The sequence below is a fragment of the Sinohyriopsis cumingii genome, chromosome 17 (genome assembly GCF_028554795.1).
Source record: "Sinohyriopsis cumingii isolate HCF-2022 chromosome 17, ASM2855479v2, whole genome shotgun sequence".
Taxonomy (NCBI): domain Eukaryota; kingdom Metazoa; phylum Mollusca; class Bivalvia; order Unionida; family Unionidae; genus Sinohyriopsis; species Sinohyriopsis cumingii.
Window position 1 is genome coordinate 81,222,118 of NC_142977.1, and position 19,381 is coordinate 81,241,498.

A 19,381-nucleotide genomic window follows, 5' to 3' on the forward strand; every position below is an offset into this window, starting at 1 on the left:
CCTTACTTCACCTGGCTGAATATCTGCCCAGTGATGTGTCACTATATAGAATAGTATGGATAAGTGCTCTGTTACTAACTGCCTATACAAAATAAATAACTGAACAATTATTCGGAACTTCATCAAATGTAACAGGTTGATAATCATAGATGCCTCTCATCAAATACATAAAAAAGTGTTATATTCAGGATAACATTATTTCATGACAGTCACTCTCATTTGACAAATCACACAACAAATAATGCCTTAAGTGTGGTGTGTGTGTGTGGTGCCATTTTAGAGCACCTCAGTACAATAGCTGTTATATGGTGCAAACTAAAGGTAAAGTTCCAACACTGTAAAACTGAATTGCAGACTAACTTTGTGAGATAAACTCTTCCAAAAATGCAAATATGAAGTATAACAAGATAAAAATATAAGATGTAAAGATGTCAAAATTCTTTCAAATGCATAAAAAAATTAAAGATAATGTTAACACATGCAAAATCCATCCATAAACAAGCAGGTATTAAAGCAAGCTTAGTGTAAATTGTGTGATTTGGTCTCTGACATTTTCCACCTGAATGACAAATGTAGAAACAAAAGTAATTCGTGCTTTACTCACCAAAATGATATTCTGGAGCAGTAACAAAATTTACATGACAGCCCCTGAGATGGCCATATTTGATGTATGATTGGCATCATTTTCATCAGCGACTAACTAGACTTCATAAGAAGTCTTTTGGTGAAAACCATGTTGAGATGACTATTCATTTAGGAGGACAAGCAACAAGATTTTAAAGATGGCCATCGTATTGGCCATATTGGGTGCAGGATTAGCATCATTTAAATTTAGGACCAAACTGACATCTTAATAAGTATTGTAGTGAAAACCCCTACATCAATATGATCATCCATGGAGTTATGACAAGACTGGCCACAGAAAATGGGGAAAAGGTCACAAATTACCCCCCTTTCCACCACTAGGTGGCTACCTAATACTAGATTTTATCCAATTTAAGCTAGAGTGAAATATCAATAAAGATGCTTACTTTTTTGAGGATGTTCGCAGAGATTACTTGAAGGTTGTGAACTGAAATTTTAATGAAGTGTACCTGGTCATCAGAAACTACAGATTATGCTAAGTGTATCACCCAAATAAGCGAAGATGCCAAGGATAGAAGGGTTATGTTTTGTCTACTGGCTTTCACTGGAAGAAAGTGAATTTTGGGCCCCACTACTACTATTTTCCGTAAATTTCAGGTAGTGCCTAACTGCACAAGGTGGATCATGCAACATCATCTTTCAGTAGAATGATCAAGAAGAGCGATTGAATGAATACTTTCTGATTGCCTGCAAGGGGACAATGGTGTTGCCATTACACAGTCCCTGAAAATGTGCCACTTTCCCTCATACACCTTGAAAGTAGAAGACTTTCTAGCTTGTGTATTCCTGCTGTAAGCCATCGTTTATCTTGCCACTGATGCAGAATCAATTTTATTTCAGTCAAGATCATAACTTGATGCTTTAAAAGGGTGCCACAGAGTCAGAACTTCCTTCTGCTGAGGGCAGATAAAGGAGTAGCTAAAGAAGATCAAGTCTGCAGCCCCAATGGGAAAGCTAAATTGCAAAAACTCAAACAGAAATACACTCTCTGATGGAGATCAACTCAGAGCTCATTAATCGAGGCAATGCAGATGGGAAGGAGATTAATGAAACAGAGATGGATATATATAAAAATTCCACACCCTGATGAATGATGTGATTGGCCATGAAACGATGCCCCATCTTATTCAACAACATTGCCTGCAGCCCATGGACTTGCACACACACTCATGTCTTATTTTTCAGCCAGACAAAAGTACATCAGTGATACCAAGATGAGCATCAACAATGTGGCCACCATACTCTGCACAAGTTTACATGTCACATGAAAAACATGACGATCAACAATATGAAAATATAAAGTCATGTCTACTGCAACACTCTTCTTATATCTTGGCTTGGAAAGTCTGTATATATCTGAGTGAAAGTACAAGTTGGAAGAGAAATATGATGGCAATTGCCTCTTCAAAAAAGTGCATTGGATTCCCCAATGTAGGGTTTTCAAACAGACAGTCCAAGGAGTGTCTGACTTCATCCTCAGTGTCTACAGAGGCCTTAACCATACAGATCTCACATGTGGACAGCAGTAGTGAACATTTAGATAGTGATGAAATGTGGTATATCTCCTCACTAAGAGTCTTAAAAATAATCTCAATCTGCTCCATCATGGGGTTGGTGTGAACCAGCTGACTGTAGCTTCCATGCCTGTGAAAATCATCCCCAGTAGTATGGAAGATGCCAGAGATCAATGGTGTAACACAGTACCTATCCACTGGATCTAGTCAACACTGGACCTGCAGGCTAGATAATTTGTCAAGGAACTAACATGGTTTGCATCACATGGACTGATGTCTGAAAGAATGGATGTTGACTGGGTGGTCTGCCTAACAGATAGCTTGAAAGTGAAAGATCTGGGTAATTCCATGAATAAAGTACAATCAGCCAATATAAGGCTGGGAGCGCTGATGTAACAAATCCCTGGCCACAAGTCAATATAAATGTTCAGACAGACAGATAGATTTGTCAACAACTGGCGGGTCTGAGGTGTGTATCATACTTACAGGCCCTAACACCTGTAGGTGTGTAACATACCCCATGTGCCTAAACTTACAGGCCCTAACACCTGTAGGTGTGTATCATACCCCATGTGCCTCAACTTACAGGTCCTAATGCTCAAACAAATGGATAAATGAAGATTTAGATGGATGTCAAGAAGCGAAAATGCAAAATGGTACTCGTACTTCAGCTTAAACAGAATAAACATCTGTGTACAAGTTGCCATTTAGCAGTGGAAGGAAGGGACAATTTTTACGATTGTTTCTTCCCAGTATCTATTATCATATACAGAAGTGCAAGACGATTTTGTTTTTTTGTCTTTCTGAGAGGGCTGGATTTGAGAATTAGCAGAGTTTATTTTCTAGTGTAAATATGACTGGGGAACATTATTTGATGGAGAAATGTGTTACTATACTTACTATTTTTAAAATCTTACAGACAGCTTTTTTATTATATTTTATACCCTGCACATGGTAGATCTGCATTAATTTCATTCTGTAACCATGATTATCACCACTAACAAAAACATTATGATACATCTTGCCTGAAAACCATCAACTTTATCATCATGCCAGCACCACCAACAGAAACATGTATTTTCAAGATACCACAGTTGTCACAACAGCAAATTTATCATCATACTGCTACTCACCTGTATGACTGAAGGATTTGTCACTAAAGACTTTATGAGAATCACAAGGTCTCCATCGATACTGAGGTAACCAAACACATCACACTCTGCTACAGTAATATGGTTAGATAAAATTTCTAATGTCTGTTGCACAGTTATGGGCCCTTTCTGCATTGCTTGTGCTGCCCTCTTCATCAATGCATCACTGCTTAATATTCTCAGTTCAGCAGCTAGAAAAATAAACATAAACAGTGATAAATTTGCTTAAGATATCTTACCTTATGGATAACTACACAAAGTCTAGAACAGTGAAAAGCTAAGAGGTCTTACTTAAAAAATGTGGGCTTCTGTCAGAACTGGACCCAAACTAGAGTTGCGAGTGAGCAAGAGTTTATGAGATACCTTTGTTTTTGTGGAACAAGTAGGTCTCTGAGACCAAATTTTTAGTGCACAATGCACAGTTATTCCAAGATGCATCTATATTGCAACTGTGGTGGCAATGAACGAAATGCACTGAACTTTGCACATCATTTTTAAGCATTGTTTGACACTCAAAAGAAGGCTTCAGTGGGTAAGTTTATGTGAACAATACCTCTTCATTGCAAAATACATTTCCTCTATAGGCTTGATCTCAACAGATATATTAAAAAAAAAAACTGACAAAATTGGGAAGATTGACAAACACACAAAATGAATCATATGTAACATCCACTTTACAAAGAATAGGGTATTTAAAAAAAGTCTTGCGAAGACTCAAATTAGCACTGTGAAGACTAAATTTCATTAAGCTCTTATGCACTGGTACCGACTTATATGTTATCCAACATCAAAACCACTCAGACCCAGATCTGCCATCACATAATGAGCCAGCATATCTGGGTCTATACAGTTTGTTGGAAAAAATTAGCAGAAAAATCAACAAAGACCCTAATCTGCCAATGCATTATGCAACAGCTAATCAGGGTCTATGTTATTTGCAGTTGCACCCGATTTAAAGGTGATTATATACAATATGACACTGACTATCTTTAGAAAGAATCTGCATTTTCTGACAATGTGGAATAGATAAAAGAGACAGACAGACACACAGACATACCACAAATAGGACAGCAAGCCCATGGAGGTGTTATACCCTCACAGTTTGTTGGCTGGAGTGGTGGGCATTGCACATTGGTACAACTTTTACTAAGGCTCCCTGAAATATAAAAAACATAATTAATAAACACGAAGTTAAAATGGCACAGCAGGTGAATGTAAAAGATTTCAAAAGACTGTTACTCAAAGCAAAGTTAATACTATTGTAATAGTATCACACAATTATTATAACCAGGATCTAGTTTCACACAATTATTGTAACCAGGCCCAAGTTTCACACAATTATTGTAACCAAGCTCTGTTTTTATACAAATACTGTAACTAGGCCCCAGTATTAAAACAATTATTATAACCAGGCCATAATTTCACACAATGATCATAACCACGCCCAAGTTTCTCCAACTACTGTCAGTGGGTAATGGTTTCACTACATTTATCACCATTTCACATCAAATTGAGATTTGATATGATCTTAATTAGGATACTTCAAACAATATCGATAATTATGTCACAGGCAGATATAGTAGAAAGGATGCAAAATCACTTTTTAATTTTAGAATTCAACACACTAAAACCTTTCCTTTTCATTCTTGAAAAAAGGTGATGAATTCCTCAAATCTGAGAAAATCTGCAAAATTTACACTCAGATAAGGCTAGACTCCTTTCAGAAAATTAAGATTTTATCAATGTTTTTTTTAATTCCTGATACTTGTCGAGAAGTGTTTTAAAAAAAATCAGTTATAAACTGAGCAATAAGAAAGATATTAAAAAATCTAAATTCTGAGGAAAACTATTCGAGATGTTTAGTGAAACAGGGGCAAGTGGTACCAACTAGCACATCACAATAATATGCAACAGTGCAGGGCTTTAGAAGCGTTTTAAAAATCAGCTTGCCCTGGGCAAGTTGATTAGAAAACATACATTTCCATTGGAAGATTTGAGCTCGCCCTAGAATATTACAAAATAAAATATGACATGTAAAGTTTTAAAAAAATGATAAATTAAAATATAGGATGCTTAAGGAAATAGCATTATATTTACTTTACAAATAATTAAATGTGTTGTTTTCTTTTCATATTTGCATCTTAAAACCATAAGTAGATAACTGAAATTAACAAAATAGATACATGTTAATAGCAAGAAATATATGGTAAAACCGAATGCCTCATTGAAATATTCCAATATCAATGAATTCACTCCTTGCTTCTTTCTGGGGAGTGTCGTATCTACTCACACGTCTGCTTCTGCTTTCATGTTATCCAAAAATAATCACCTTGAAATTGGTGACATACATTAAAACAATCTCAAACAAGCAAACTTTAGGGTATAGTTTGATAAAACCTATTTTTATCAATTTAATTATTTGCCAAACAGTAAGTATCAATCACATGTAATAATCACATCCCCAACTGATCTAAAGTGTCTGTGAACCCCATGCATGTACAAATATTGGGATTAAAGTCAAAAAGACAAAATATCAATAATTATTTCCTATTTGCTTTAAGTACTAAATATTCACATTTCTCTGTTTTCAAAAGTGAAGCTGACCTTGATTACAAGATGGAAATGACAGACTTTGACGGTATATTGTATGAAACAAAGGATGGACAGATGAAAGAAACTGGGGGAAGTTATGTAACTGAAGGATATGGTACATATAAATGTGAAATAATGGTGCTGCTATATGTACAATATATGCATTATGAACTGAATACAACTGCTCTCTCCCTTTTTTGGACTTGCCCCTGAGTAAGTACCTAGTAAACTTGGGCTTTCCCGAGCCAAATTTTAGATTGTCCTGTGTGTCAAGCATGTAGATTTGTAAAACCCTGCAGTAACAAGATGTCAGGTTTATGTAAACTTCATAAACTAGACACAGACCTCCCACCTAGTAATATCACCAATGCTAGTGTTCGTTAACATATCGCCGTTTGTTGTAGCAGCAGTCCTTGTTGCAAGCTGATAACAAAAATCTGAAACTTGTGCTCATCAGATATGACATTATATTAAACTATGAAACTTGTTGAATAAAACAATGTCACTTGTTCCATGTATCTATTACATTATATTATTCAACTAAATATTTATTCAATGCTGAATGAAATGAAGAATAAAAGTGTAATTCCCTGGAAATGTACACTATACTTGCCTGAGATAGTCCCCACACTCTTGCACTCTGAAAAATAATCTACTGAAGTCTTGTCAGCCAAAGCAGCTGTCTCATGACTATATGTCTCTCCATTCTGACCACACACCTTGCCAGAGGTAGAATAATTATTTTTCTGGAAAGACAAAGTATGCTAAGATGTTTTAATAGAACAGATTTTTACTATATACTTGTAAAACAAAGAACCGATACCATTAACATGTAGCAAACATTAATAACAATTTACTGATACATACAAGAAATACAACAAAATCTAAATATTGAACAAAGAGCTGCTGAGAAGAATGAGATGTCCAACTTAGACAACAGTATTGTGTTTAATGTTTTGAGAACATCAGTAGTAGTCATACTGTTATTAAAGTGGCCGAGTGGTCTAAAGCGCTCTTCATTACGGATCACTGCCATCTCACCTCTGTCTGCGGCGATTCAGCCAATGTGGGCATGTGAGAAAGCTTGCCAGTAGCTTCTCGTGGGTCGGTGGTTCTTTCCGGGGTTTTCCGGGTTCTTCCTCCACCATTAATACTGGCCGCCATGTATAGCCTATCGTGCTGAAAAATGGCGTTAAACCCCACAACAACAACAACAACAACAACATACTGTTATTAAACGATTTCTACCAGCAATGCATCAGTGGAGACAGCAAAGACAATATTTCAATAAACAAAACAATAGTAATATTAGTAATGTCCTCAAATCCTAAAACAGAAGGCCATTTACTCCAACACACTTATGAAATTATATATATATATACAACATATAATGTGACAATGTACATAAAATAATTAAAATAAAAATGATTTGTTGATTTAGTGGTGTTTATTGATAAAGAAATATAATAGGGTCGTAATACATGAGGATTATCACAATTGTCAGGTACCTGTCATTTTTCTCTTTGCAAAAGCTATAAATAAAAACCATCCTGAATAAATACGGTCTTGTACACAGACAAAATTTTGTTTACTCTCTCTCCGTCTTGCTCACACACACATGCGTGCACGATAGCGCACATTAACTAAAACGTGATTTCAAGTACTTTAATTTTTATTTCAATATGATGAGATTATTGTTGCTGTAAAAATACAAGTTGCACTTAATTTCTTGACAATGTAGTCTCATATCGTTGCATACAATTTACCAATAAATAACACCCATAACTAATACATGTTCAAACCATCTTAATCATTTTGCCAACATTACACAACATAACAGCTACATATGCTCTAAATGCAGACGAGCTTGCACATCGAGACAATCTTCTCTCTCTCTCATTCATTAATAGCAAGAAGAATCGTTGAGTACTTTAATTTTTATTGTAAGTAGATTCTTGAGCTGAGAGCAGACTGAGACAGAAAATATACATTTACTTTGTACATTTGTACCGTTAGGTGGTTGAGTAGCGTGTGTTCCATAGAACTTGTTCAGGCACAATCCCTTTATTTTTCATACACGGTCAGTACCACCAATTGATAATTATTTATTTTACACATAATTTTTCGTACAATGAAATTAATAATTATTTTTTCATGTATGAAAAATAACATGAAATACAGTACCTCTCATGTACTCACTACCTGGGTTCGGTAACTCAGTAGTCATCAATCGGTATCCATCACGTGATGTTCAATTGATAGTAAATACACATAACACCCTATACTGTACTTGTGACCTTACAGTTATTTATAATTTGGACAAAAAAAGGATGGGAATGTATTTTTTAAATGCTGGCTAGTGTAAGCCACCAAGATTATTTTAATCAAATACAATGATTTACGCACTTAACAGTGTTTCATAATTGACCTGATTCAAATCAGAACATGATGTGCAAATAATGATCCTTGCATTCACTGACTTGAAGTTTCTGAGGGTGGGGAAAAGGAACGAGTCTTTGTTGAAGATTTTTGCAAAACACTATGTCCGCAAATTACTGGTGAGTATAAATTACTCTGATGAATATGGTATTGATTTATTCAGTTATTTACTTACAATAGGACTTCAGTGACAATAGACAAAGAGTGACACTCACAAGACAATGGCCCCTGTAAGCCAGAACCCTGTTTCTGGCCATTAGAATGCACATGTTGGTGAATTCCTCTCCTGTTGTGTCACAGACAGGATCATGTTGGTGATGATTACATCTCTCAGGATCAACTTTAAAGATAGAAATAAAGAAAAGATATACTGTATATACTTGCTTATCATTCTGACCCAAGTGAAAACTGCGCAGACCAAGATATGCCATCATTTTATGTGCCAGTAGGTCTTGGTCTATGCAGGTTGTTATTGCTAAAAAGTAGAACAATGTAGATCCTGATTTGCCTATACATTATGCAATGGCAGACTAGGGTCTATGCTGTCTGCAGTTGGAACCGTTATAAGTGAGTGTATATGATTGATTCAAACTGAAGTTGATCAATGGAACTGCATTCACTCAAAAACATCAAACATTATGATAATCTCATGACCTATTTCTGTCACTTTTCATAGAGAGAATATGTAATCAAAAATATTTTACAAAAGTGTCCACCTGAGTAAAGATAAAGTGGAAAATCCGATGAGTGATCCATGCCAATGTGCAGACAATATAGCTTGTAAAATCGGCTTTGGTCAGTTCCATAATGTTGCTGTAATGCATGCACACCATAATCCACTAGTAACTAATTTAAGAGATGGAATGACCAAGAATAACAAGGTTTTCAAGATGGCTACAATGGCAGGCACAATGACATTATATTAATGCCATTTTCAGTTAGGACCATCTGTATAAAAAAGACAGTGAAAACCCTATGTCAATATGACAATCTATTCAGGTGGAGTAGCAATTACAAGATTTTCAAGATGGCAACCATGGCAGCCATAGCGACTGTCTGAGGGGCACCACTTTATTGAGGACCTACTAGTTTTTAGTATAAGCTGTGTGCCATGTTTATCCCCTCACTTCAGAGTGGCTTGGGAACAGATGCAGCAACAAGCATCTGTTATCAGTCAACAGACACACATTGCTCTTCTTTGATCAGTAGAGCTAAAATTTGCCTAATGTGACAGATCAAAATGATCTTAAATTATCCAAACTTTTGATTAATAAGAATATTATATTTGACATAATACCTGGACTGTTTTCTTAAGAAACTTTTATCTGGCAATATTTTGTGAGGATTTAAGTTAATCATAATAAAGCTAAACTTCTGATCCCATTAAGAACAGGCACATACAAGATGACTAGAAAAGCTAACTCCTCTGGACATGTTGGGAACTCTCCATTACTGGGGTGACTTGTCACTCCGCAAAATAAAGGCATAAAGTTAACTGGTAATGATTAAACCCATAAATGTAAATGGTAATGATTAAACACATAAATTTAAGTGGTAATGATTAAACACATACATTTAGGTGGTAATGATTAAACACATAAATTTAAGCGGTAATGATTAAACACATATATTTAAGTGGTAATGATTAAACACATACATTTGAGTGGTAATGATTAAACCCATAAATTTAAGTGGTAATGATTAAACCCATAAATTTAAGTGGTAATGATTAAACGCATAAAGTTTAGTGGTAAAAAAAATCATTATGTTCAAGACAAATTTTAAAATCTGCTTTCTTGGAACATGGTATGTCTGAATTGAGAAACATTCAACAGTGGGGGAAGTTTTGTTTTTGCAAGTTCTGACCAAAAAGAGTGGTGTGTACTCATTAGGTCAAGTGTACATATTACAATGAACATGGTACCATGTTCCCAAACCATTTCTAATACGTACAGATGTAACAGTTGTCGAATTCCTAATTTTTCTAAATTATTTCCTGTCCCTACTTCAGTTTACATTATAAAGTTACAACTGTTGCAAGCCAAAGAATTTGACTCCCATAGCTTAAACTCTGTGAGAAGTGAGCTGGTATGTGCTTTAGGCCAGTTCAAAAAAGTGAATACAGTGATACTTTCATAAACCAATTCCATGTAATGCAACTTCCTTCTACAGACTGGCTACACATTTGATCCCACTGACCAGCCCCTCTGTGACTTGACTTCCTTTTTCAGACCAGCCACATATTTTGGTAGCACTAACCAGTAACCAGCCCAGTTATAACCTAAATTCCTTTTTCAGACCAGCAATATATTTAGGTCCCACCAACTAGTCCCTCTGTAACCCAGCCTCCTTTGGCAGAATGACCACACATTTTGGTCTCATTAACTAGCCCTTATGTAACCCAGCCTCCCTCTGCAAACTGGCCACATATCTTATTCCACTCACTGGCATCTCTAACCTAGATCCTTCTGCAGTTTGGACACGTATTTTTGTCCCTCTAGAGCTGTTCAATGCTAATTAACCCTTTGTAACCAGTTACATCCATTAACTCTACAACATCTTTTTGACCTGACTGGTTTAGAAAAGTTTCACTTATGTGAAACCCAAAAAGGTTGTACTTACTGCATTCATACTGGTTACAAGGTCCTATATTTTGTCCAAGACACACCTGTCTTCTTGGTACACACCTGCAATCATGTTTAAATGTGCTATTAGTTTCAAAGTGTACATGAAATTATAAATGAGAGGTAACAACTGACATTTAAAAATATTTATCACATTCAAAGATGTGCATGATCATGCAAATCCCAGGTATAACAATAATGGGGAATATACATCTTTCATCATGTGACTGTTGTCTTTAATCAAATAAACTTCTACTTCAAAAATAGTGCATACAAATTTTCAAAAGTTCCCTGATTTCCATAACTACATAAGATTATTTCACAATAATCAAAATAACTATTAATTCATTATATCCTAAAACGAGCTGGGGATGAAGTCAGTGTCCAGCAAATAGGATGTTTTGCACTGATTTCAAGTATTCACTCAGAAAAGATATAGCCGTTAATTGCTTTCTTTAAAAAAATTATTGTTGTTGTTGTAGGGTTTAATGCCATTTTTCAGCACACAATAGGCTATACATAGCGGCCAGTATTAATGGTGGTGGAAAAAACTGGGAAAACCACAGAAAGAACCACCGACCCACGAGAAGCTAATGGCAAGCTTTCTCAGATATCCACGTTGGCTGAATCCAAGACTCGAACCCACGCAGACAGAGGTGAGATGGCAGTGGTCCATAACAGAAAGTGCTTTAGACCACTCGGGGTCCTAAAAAAAACTTATATTCTTATTATCAAAGTAAGTTGAACTGAGAACTATATCGAGTCCACTCATCATTAAAATAAAAAGAGACAGTACAACAGTGGCTTAGTGGGTCTACCTGACAGTACATTTCCACTGTTGTCCTGCTCACTTTACTGTGCCATAACTTGGGACATGACATAAATCCTGGGACTGCACACGTCTGGCACTAACAATGGTATGACATCTTTTAAATCTTAAATGAGACGGCAACTTCTCCAGTTTCCCAGTTTTGTATAACTGTCTTAGCAGTATTGTAAGAGATGAAAAGAGTGAAACTCAATTTGGATAGAACCATTCATATATGGAAAAGATGGACCAGGTTGCTATCATCAGCTTTGTTTTGGCACCTTATCCATAACTGTCAAAAGTTTGCATTTTGATAGTGGTTTTTATGAAAATCGAAAAACACTAATTGCAGCCTTAATGCAATTAGTGAAATAAAGCTTTTATATGCATTCAGAAGGTTGTCACCATCTTGTTAAATTTAGATTTCAAATTTATCAATGAATGATTTACTTGATCAGCCAAATTACTGCAGGAAGTATTTAACATTGAAAATGTGTGGAAGTGAATACTGGTATTATCTTTATAGAAATGTATATATTGTTCTCCATATTCTGCATGGTTTCTTATTTTTTCAAATAACATACCCATAAAGTTAAGTCCCCATGGATATGCATTTTCCAACAAAACCATAAAATCTGATACCCACAAACATAAGTGACTCACAGTAAAACCAGTGAACATTACGAAGTTATCCATACCTGTATCCTTCTCCACAGGGGTTAGTCTTACAGGGGTCTAACTCATAACAGCTGCCTTGTGCAATAGTTGCTATCCCAACACACCTGTAGTGACAAGGTAAGAATAAATTTTGGGTCAGTTCTCAAAAACATATATGTGTGGTAGATCTTTGGATTTAAAATTAAAGGCTTTTTATACATAATAAGAGTCCCCTTTTATCATTTCTAACTGTCAAGTATTGAAACCATCTGATAATCTTGAGAAACTCCAACATAGAAAATCTTAAATCTGGTCCAAAAAATATTTTCTTACATGGCTACATTACAATGTTTACAAAATATCTTAAGTGCAGTACACACTTTTTTGAAACTAGATATCATGGATAGAAAATCACTGAACTTGTCCTTGACCATGTCAAGATATATACACACAATGCCAATGGTTAAATCTATAATTAATATTAGTGTGTGTGTGTGTGTGTGAGTAAGAGGTGGTGGTGAAATTATTTAAGTGGCATTATTCAAAGTAAACTTCTAAAATATCAACACATTAGGTTTGATTTAAACTGACTATTGTGTTCGAGTTACGAAGCTTACTTGCAAGTGCAGTTAAATCTCCCAGTCAAGACCATTAACCTTATAGTCAGTGTCCAAGTGTTAATCAACTTGTTCACTGGAATGCAATTAATTACAAAGTTTGGCCAAACTGTGTTCATTACCATAATGATCCTAAGTCTTGGCACACCCTTCATTATTTTCAAAAATAATTTTTTATGACCTATAAACTTGGGAGATGAAATTAAAGCAATTCTTTCATGTACTACAAATCTCTGGACAGCTTACAATTGTTTTCTACTTTTCACTTGGCACATTTTATTGATCAACCACAGCAGTTTACGGACTATCATTATGAATTAAATGGAAATGTAATAAATTACTAAAACTTGTTTGAAAATAAAGAAATATATTTAATTTTCCTGTTTTCTTATCATTTCTACATATTTTAGTTATGTATGATTTCATCAGTCAATGACAAATATTGAGCATTAGCACAATGTTGTAACCATATTGACTTCTGTTTTTGCTCATGTTTGTCAGTTTATGCATTATTGCAGTAATAATTATTTTGTAACTTACCATCATTATGTTAGCTCAATTAAAGATAAAACTGAAGCAATGACCTTTTAAGTCTGCATTTCAAACTCTTTTATACAAGTGCAGATATGCTGGTGGTCAGAGCTATACCATTTTCATTCAGAAGCAATTAGTTTTTATTTTGTTTTGTTTTGTGACTTTAATGTCCTTTTTCAGCGCATGATAGGCTATACATTGCATCCCATGTTTTTAGCAGAGGAAGAACCCAGGAAAAACCCTGGGAAGAAATCTCCAAGCCATGGGAATCTACTGGCAAGCTTTCTCACATATGCATACTGGCTGAACCGACACTCAAATCCATGTAGACAGGTGAAATATCAGTGATCTGTAAAGGCCAAAGCCTCAGACAACTCAGTCACCCATGACCCCTTCAGAACCAATTTAATACTGCAAGAAGCAATTTAGTGAAAACCCCATGTCAGCAGTGATAACTTCAAGATAGCCACTATGATGCCTTATTGGAAATCAGGTGAACGACATTAACATTTAGAACAAGTTATATATTACTATATGTTGTCATGAAAAAGCATGGTGGTATGACCAGCTGTTTGCAGAAGTAACAAGATTTTCTGGATGGTCATCAAGGCTGCCATTTTTAGATGTTTGAGCAATACCATTTGAATATAAGAACACGTACATATTGCAAGAAATTGGCTATGTTTTTATTTAGGACCAGTTACAAATACTGTGAAGTGTTTCAGTAAAAAAATAATCTGTCAATGATCCCATCCCTTCAAAAGAAGTAGTGATAGAAAGATTTGCAATATGGCTGCATTGATCAACACCATTTTTATTTAGAACCAACAAGATATTAAAAGAAGTCTTTGAGTGAAACCCTACGTCTATCTGACCATATGTTCACCAAAAGAAGCAATAACAAGATTTTCAAGATGACTATCACAGCGAGCATACTGGAGGTCTGATCAGAACCATTTTCATTCAAGACTGACTTCATATTATATACAGTCGTTTAATGAAAACTCCATGACACTACCATCAATTTAATAGAAGTGGCAATAACAAGATTTTAAGATGGCCATCATAACTATCAAACTGGTGGTTTCATTAGTACTATTTAGAAAAGTCCAATGTTGATAATCATTCTGGAGGAGTAACAAAAACAAAATTTTAAAGCTAGCTGTCATAGTGGTTACACTGGATGTCAGATCTGCATCACTTTGTTTCAGGACCATCTAGACAACAGCAAAGTTCTTTAATGAAAACCCCATAATAAAAGGACCATCAGTTTAGGAGAAAATGTGTTAACATTCATAAGATTGTCACAATGGTGGACATGTTGGATGTTCAATCAGTACCATTCGTAATTATATCTATATAAACTTTATAATATGTCTTTTAGTGAAAACTCCATGCTGACGAGACTACCCATTCTTGGGAAGTAGAAAAAACAAGATTTTCAAGACGGATGCTGTTGGGCCCATATTTGATATTGGGTCAGCAGTTTTCATTTAGAACCTAAGACACTTCATTTGTCCTTATTGAAAACCCCATGTTCATAGGACCAGCTGAAGAAGCAACTAAGAATTTCAGGTTAACCTCTATAGCAGCCAATTAGGAGTTTGATGGGTACCATTTTTACAAATGGACAATGGATGGATGATCAGTAGATCTAAAATGGGTAACATGAATGACACATTATATCCTGCCCTATGTAGGATAGTCCTCTATGCCATTAACTGAAACTTGTGCACTGACACCATTTCTTCTTTGACCATATCACCCTAACTTCAAAAGACAATGTTTGTGCCCGTTCTGTGATATAAAACTAATGTTATTGTGCAAAAAACATTTTTTCTTGTTCTAATCATTGACCTTGATATTTGACCTTTGAACCCAAAATCCTTTCTGACCCCAAGCGCAAGCCATCTACAAAGTTTGGCATGTCATATGCAGGAGTAATACTATTGTGTGAAAATAACTTTACTTCTTTTAGTCACAGTGATCACGACATTTGACCTTTAGATCTCAAAATCAATAGGGTTTTTCCTTAAACCAAGTTCACATCATCCACAAGGTCACAACAGATACAGTAGTCCCCCTCTTATAAGGCCACCCCTAATGCAGCAGGGAAGTGGCCTTATAATGCGGGTGGCCTTTCTAGAGGGGGATGACAAATGCGAATAGTAAATACATATGAAAAAAGTCACAAGTACATTTAACTTTAAAAATTTAATATTTTAATTAAAAAATCACATGCATGATGTGAAATAAATGTAAAACAAACTTTGTCATCATTTGCAAAAGAATGCTATGAATAACCATTGATACAGTTTTAAAACTGTCTTTATAAGTATGTTACAGTTCACATCACGTCACTTTGCTGGTAACAGTCTAAAAAACAAACCAGTCTCATTCACATTAAAAATATCCTTGCTGTCATATCCCCTGCATATATCGTTTAGTCTTTTGTTTCAATCTTCGACAACTTCATTATTAACATCAGCTGATTCGCCGCTAATGACAGAACACTTGATATTGTGTCGCACTTAAAATATGTGCAACCATCCGTTACTTGCGGTAAAGTCGTCATATCCCAGTTCAACTGACAAAATTTTTGCTTTTTCTTGTCTTTCAAATCAGGATACAAACGTCTCCTGGCTCAAACAATCTTCCTTTCTCCGTCCATTTCACCTTTCCACTTCTGCAAAATTGTTTCATTATCTTTCACGATATTGTTTATCTGAGTCTTCCCGACGATAGTTTTCTGCAAGGATCCTCGACGACCCCCCGCCGTCAGTTGAATTACTTTCACGTTCTCCTCTAAACTGAGAATTTTTATTTTCCTCGATGACATGTTGATCTTTTTGCAGTAAGTTATTCATGTTGCCAACTACAATACTGATAAAACAATTTTGTATGCATCTAAACAAATTGCCATGTTTTTAAAGGAAGTGATCTTGTCACGTGATTCGTTAGTCGCAGTGTGGTGGCCTATTGTTTTTATACATTTCTTGAAACTAGGTGAGAGAAGCTAAAACGGCTTCGATAGGTACCATTAACATCATGCAGATTTGACCTCGCGGCCGCTAGGATTCGTAATTTTGACAATTATTGTCAGTAGTAATAGCCACTGATTACCAAAGTGAACAAGCTCAACATCTTACTAAAGGAAGCCACAAAGGCTATTAAACCATTTTCCTGCTGACTTGGGTATTGTACATCGATACTGCCACTTCTCAGCTGGTACTACTGTTCGATAATTGTATTCTTAACAATTATCAGAGTGACTAAACCGGACATCTTATGATAACACAGCAGTAAGGCTAATCGGATTACATGTACGTACCCTTTTGTATGGATTAAAATTTGAGTCTTTCTCGGTTTTTATGGAATAAATTTGGCTTCTCGTGAGGCGTAAATGATATAATATTAACCTTAGTGGTAAATGTACTTTACTCAACACTTCTTTCAGTAACGAAAACCTGACATCGGGAAACAGAAATCGGATTACTTAACAAACGTTATGAATACAATACTGGTTCTGGATACATATTCAAATAAAATGCGGCCGCTTGTGAGGGGTAAATTTTATGATTTTGCACTAATATGCTGGCCGCGTTAGCCGGGTGGCCTTTCGCGAGGGGTACTTTTGAACACAAACTCGTCAGTGCCAACAGATTCTGGCCGTAACGAGCGGGTGGCCGCTGGTCAAGGGGGCCGTTCAAGAGGGGGACTATTGTAATAGAGAACTTAAGTTACTCTGCAGAAACCATTTTTCTCCTTTCAGTCACAAAAACTTTAGACCTTTTAAAGATAAAATCCATATGGTGTCTATTTAACCCAACTGCAAGTCATCCACAAAGTTCTGTAACTGTAGATGTTGGAGAACTCTTAATTATTGTGAGCAAATAATTTTTCTTCCTTCAGTCTTAATGACCTGGTCTTTGAACTTCTGACCCTGAAACCAGTAGGGTTCTCCCTTACCACAAATGCAAGCTATCAACCAAGTTTCGTAACTGTAGGTGGTAGAGACTTCAAGTAATTGTGTAGAACCATTTTTATTCCTTTACTCACAGTGACTTTGACTTTTGAACCTAAAATCGATCATTTTCCTCCTGACCTGCAATGCAAACCATACTCAAAGTCATGTAACTGTAGATGATGGAAAGATTAAAATTATTGCGGAAACCATTTTTTCTTTTCTTTCAGTGACAAAGACCTTGAAATTTTAACTTTTAACCCGAGAATTGATATGGTTTCTTCCTTACCCAATGTGCAAGCCATACACAAAGTTTGGTAATTGTAGATGTTGTACAACTCAAGTTATTGTGCAGAAGTCATTTTCCTTCTTTCAGATACAGTGAATCTGACTTTGGGCTTTTGATCCTAAAATCAAAAGGGTTCCTCCTTACCCCAAGTGCAAGCCATCTACAACAAAGTCTGGTAACTGCAGATGTGGACAACTAAAGTTATTCTTCAAAAAACCAAATTAGTAACCGACTGACCAATGGACAGACAACCATCATACAATAATATGCTCCAACGTATGGAAAGCATCTACAAATTGCTAAATCTGCATTTGTACTTGTTATAAGGAATTCCCCCTGAATTGTGTGTTTCTTTATCCAATGAAATAAATTTTCATGTTAAAGTCAGACCTGCCAAACCTGATGAGACCATTTCGGTAGGGCAGTTGATTTTTTCCATTAAGTCTGGCCAGTTTTCAAGTTGTAACAAATTATCATAAACTGTTATTGTAAAGCTGGAAAATGTAATTAAAAGTTTGGTATTTGAAACATGCAGTAAGGTAAAAATTATGTTCGAGTGAAAAGTTTGTAAAGTACATGTAGACCTTATTTACCTCTTGTACAGTTCCACAAACTTTAGTTCCAAACCCAATGCAGCTCTATGGCTTGTTGCTATCTCTCAGCTTGACATAATTCTTGGAATTATTTTCCATTTCATATCATGATGGCAATGTTATCTCCCGTCATGAGACATGCTCAACTGACACATGATGTCCAATGAACATAATTGTGACCCTTCCTGCTTTTATTCACAAGAATCTGAATATTCCATTTTATTCTTCTGTGCTGCTTATTAACACATTGTAAGAGGCTTATTTTCCCTTTCATCTTCAATATGAACCACTTGTTGGATGCCATTTTAAAAAAATTCTATAATCAACAGTTTGATCAAGCAGACACTTTGCTTTAAAAATATGTGCAGTTTAAAGCATCTGAAGTGCTGCTATAAAGTTAGTTTGGTTCCCTGACTAACTCCACTAATTATAATATGAAACCCAGATCCAAATCAAACATGTATGAACCAATTATCCGGATTTTGCTTCACTAATAATTTTTCCATAGTTTTTGCTTTGATTCTGTAAGTGCATATTTTAAGGGTTATTTTCGGAAGACTTAAGGCAAAATCATAAGGGTTGGCAGGTCTGAAAGGTAACAAAGTTTATCATAAAAGTTGGCAGGTCTGAAAGGTAACAAAGTTTATAGTCACAGAATCTGCAAAGGTATAACAGAATACATGAAATTCAATATGCCATGAGTCGCCATAATTTTCCACAGTTGGTCTTCTAACCATGCATTTAATGAGATTAACAAAAGTGTACTCTCTGCCTAGATGAAATATTAACACTAGTGTCACTATGGTTTATAACCTGAACAACTTAAAATTTACCTTGCAACACATGCACTTGGATAGGTTTTCCCATTGCTGCCACATACAGGCTCATATTTGTGCGGACATTCACAGTTCTGAATACCTGAAACTAAAAAATATAAAGAAGCATATTACTATA

The 19,381-nt window shown here is 35.6% G+C and overlaps 1 protein-coding gene across 1 annotated transcript in view; it reads right to left on the bottom strand.

Moving 5' to 3' along the window:
- The window catches only part of LOC149779321 (reversion-inducing cysteine-rich protein with Kazal motifs-like), a 202,770-nt gene that overhangs the window by 11,041 nt on the left and 172,348 nt on the right, over positions 1 to 19,381 (bottom strand). Inside the window, exons 17-23 of the mRNA XM_089939933.1 lie at positions 19,261 to 19,351; positions 12,472 to 12,555; positions 10,964 to 11,028; positions 8,557 to 8,681; positions 6,516 to 6,648; positions 4,368 to 4,466; positions 3,293 to 3,501 (exon numbers count right to left, since the gene is read on the bottom strand). Coding sequence (XP_089796059.1) covers positions 3,293 to 3,501; positions 4,368 to 4,466; positions 6,516 to 6,648; positions 8,557 to 8,681; positions 10,964 to 11,028; positions 12,472 to 12,555; positions 19,261 to 19,351 — 806 coding nt within the window. The remainder of the gene's footprint in view (positions 1 to 3,292; positions 3,502 to 4,367; positions 4,467 to 6,515; positions 6,649 to 8,556; positions 8,682 to 10,963; positions 11,029 to 12,471; positions 12,556 to 19,260; positions 19,352 to 19,381) is intronic.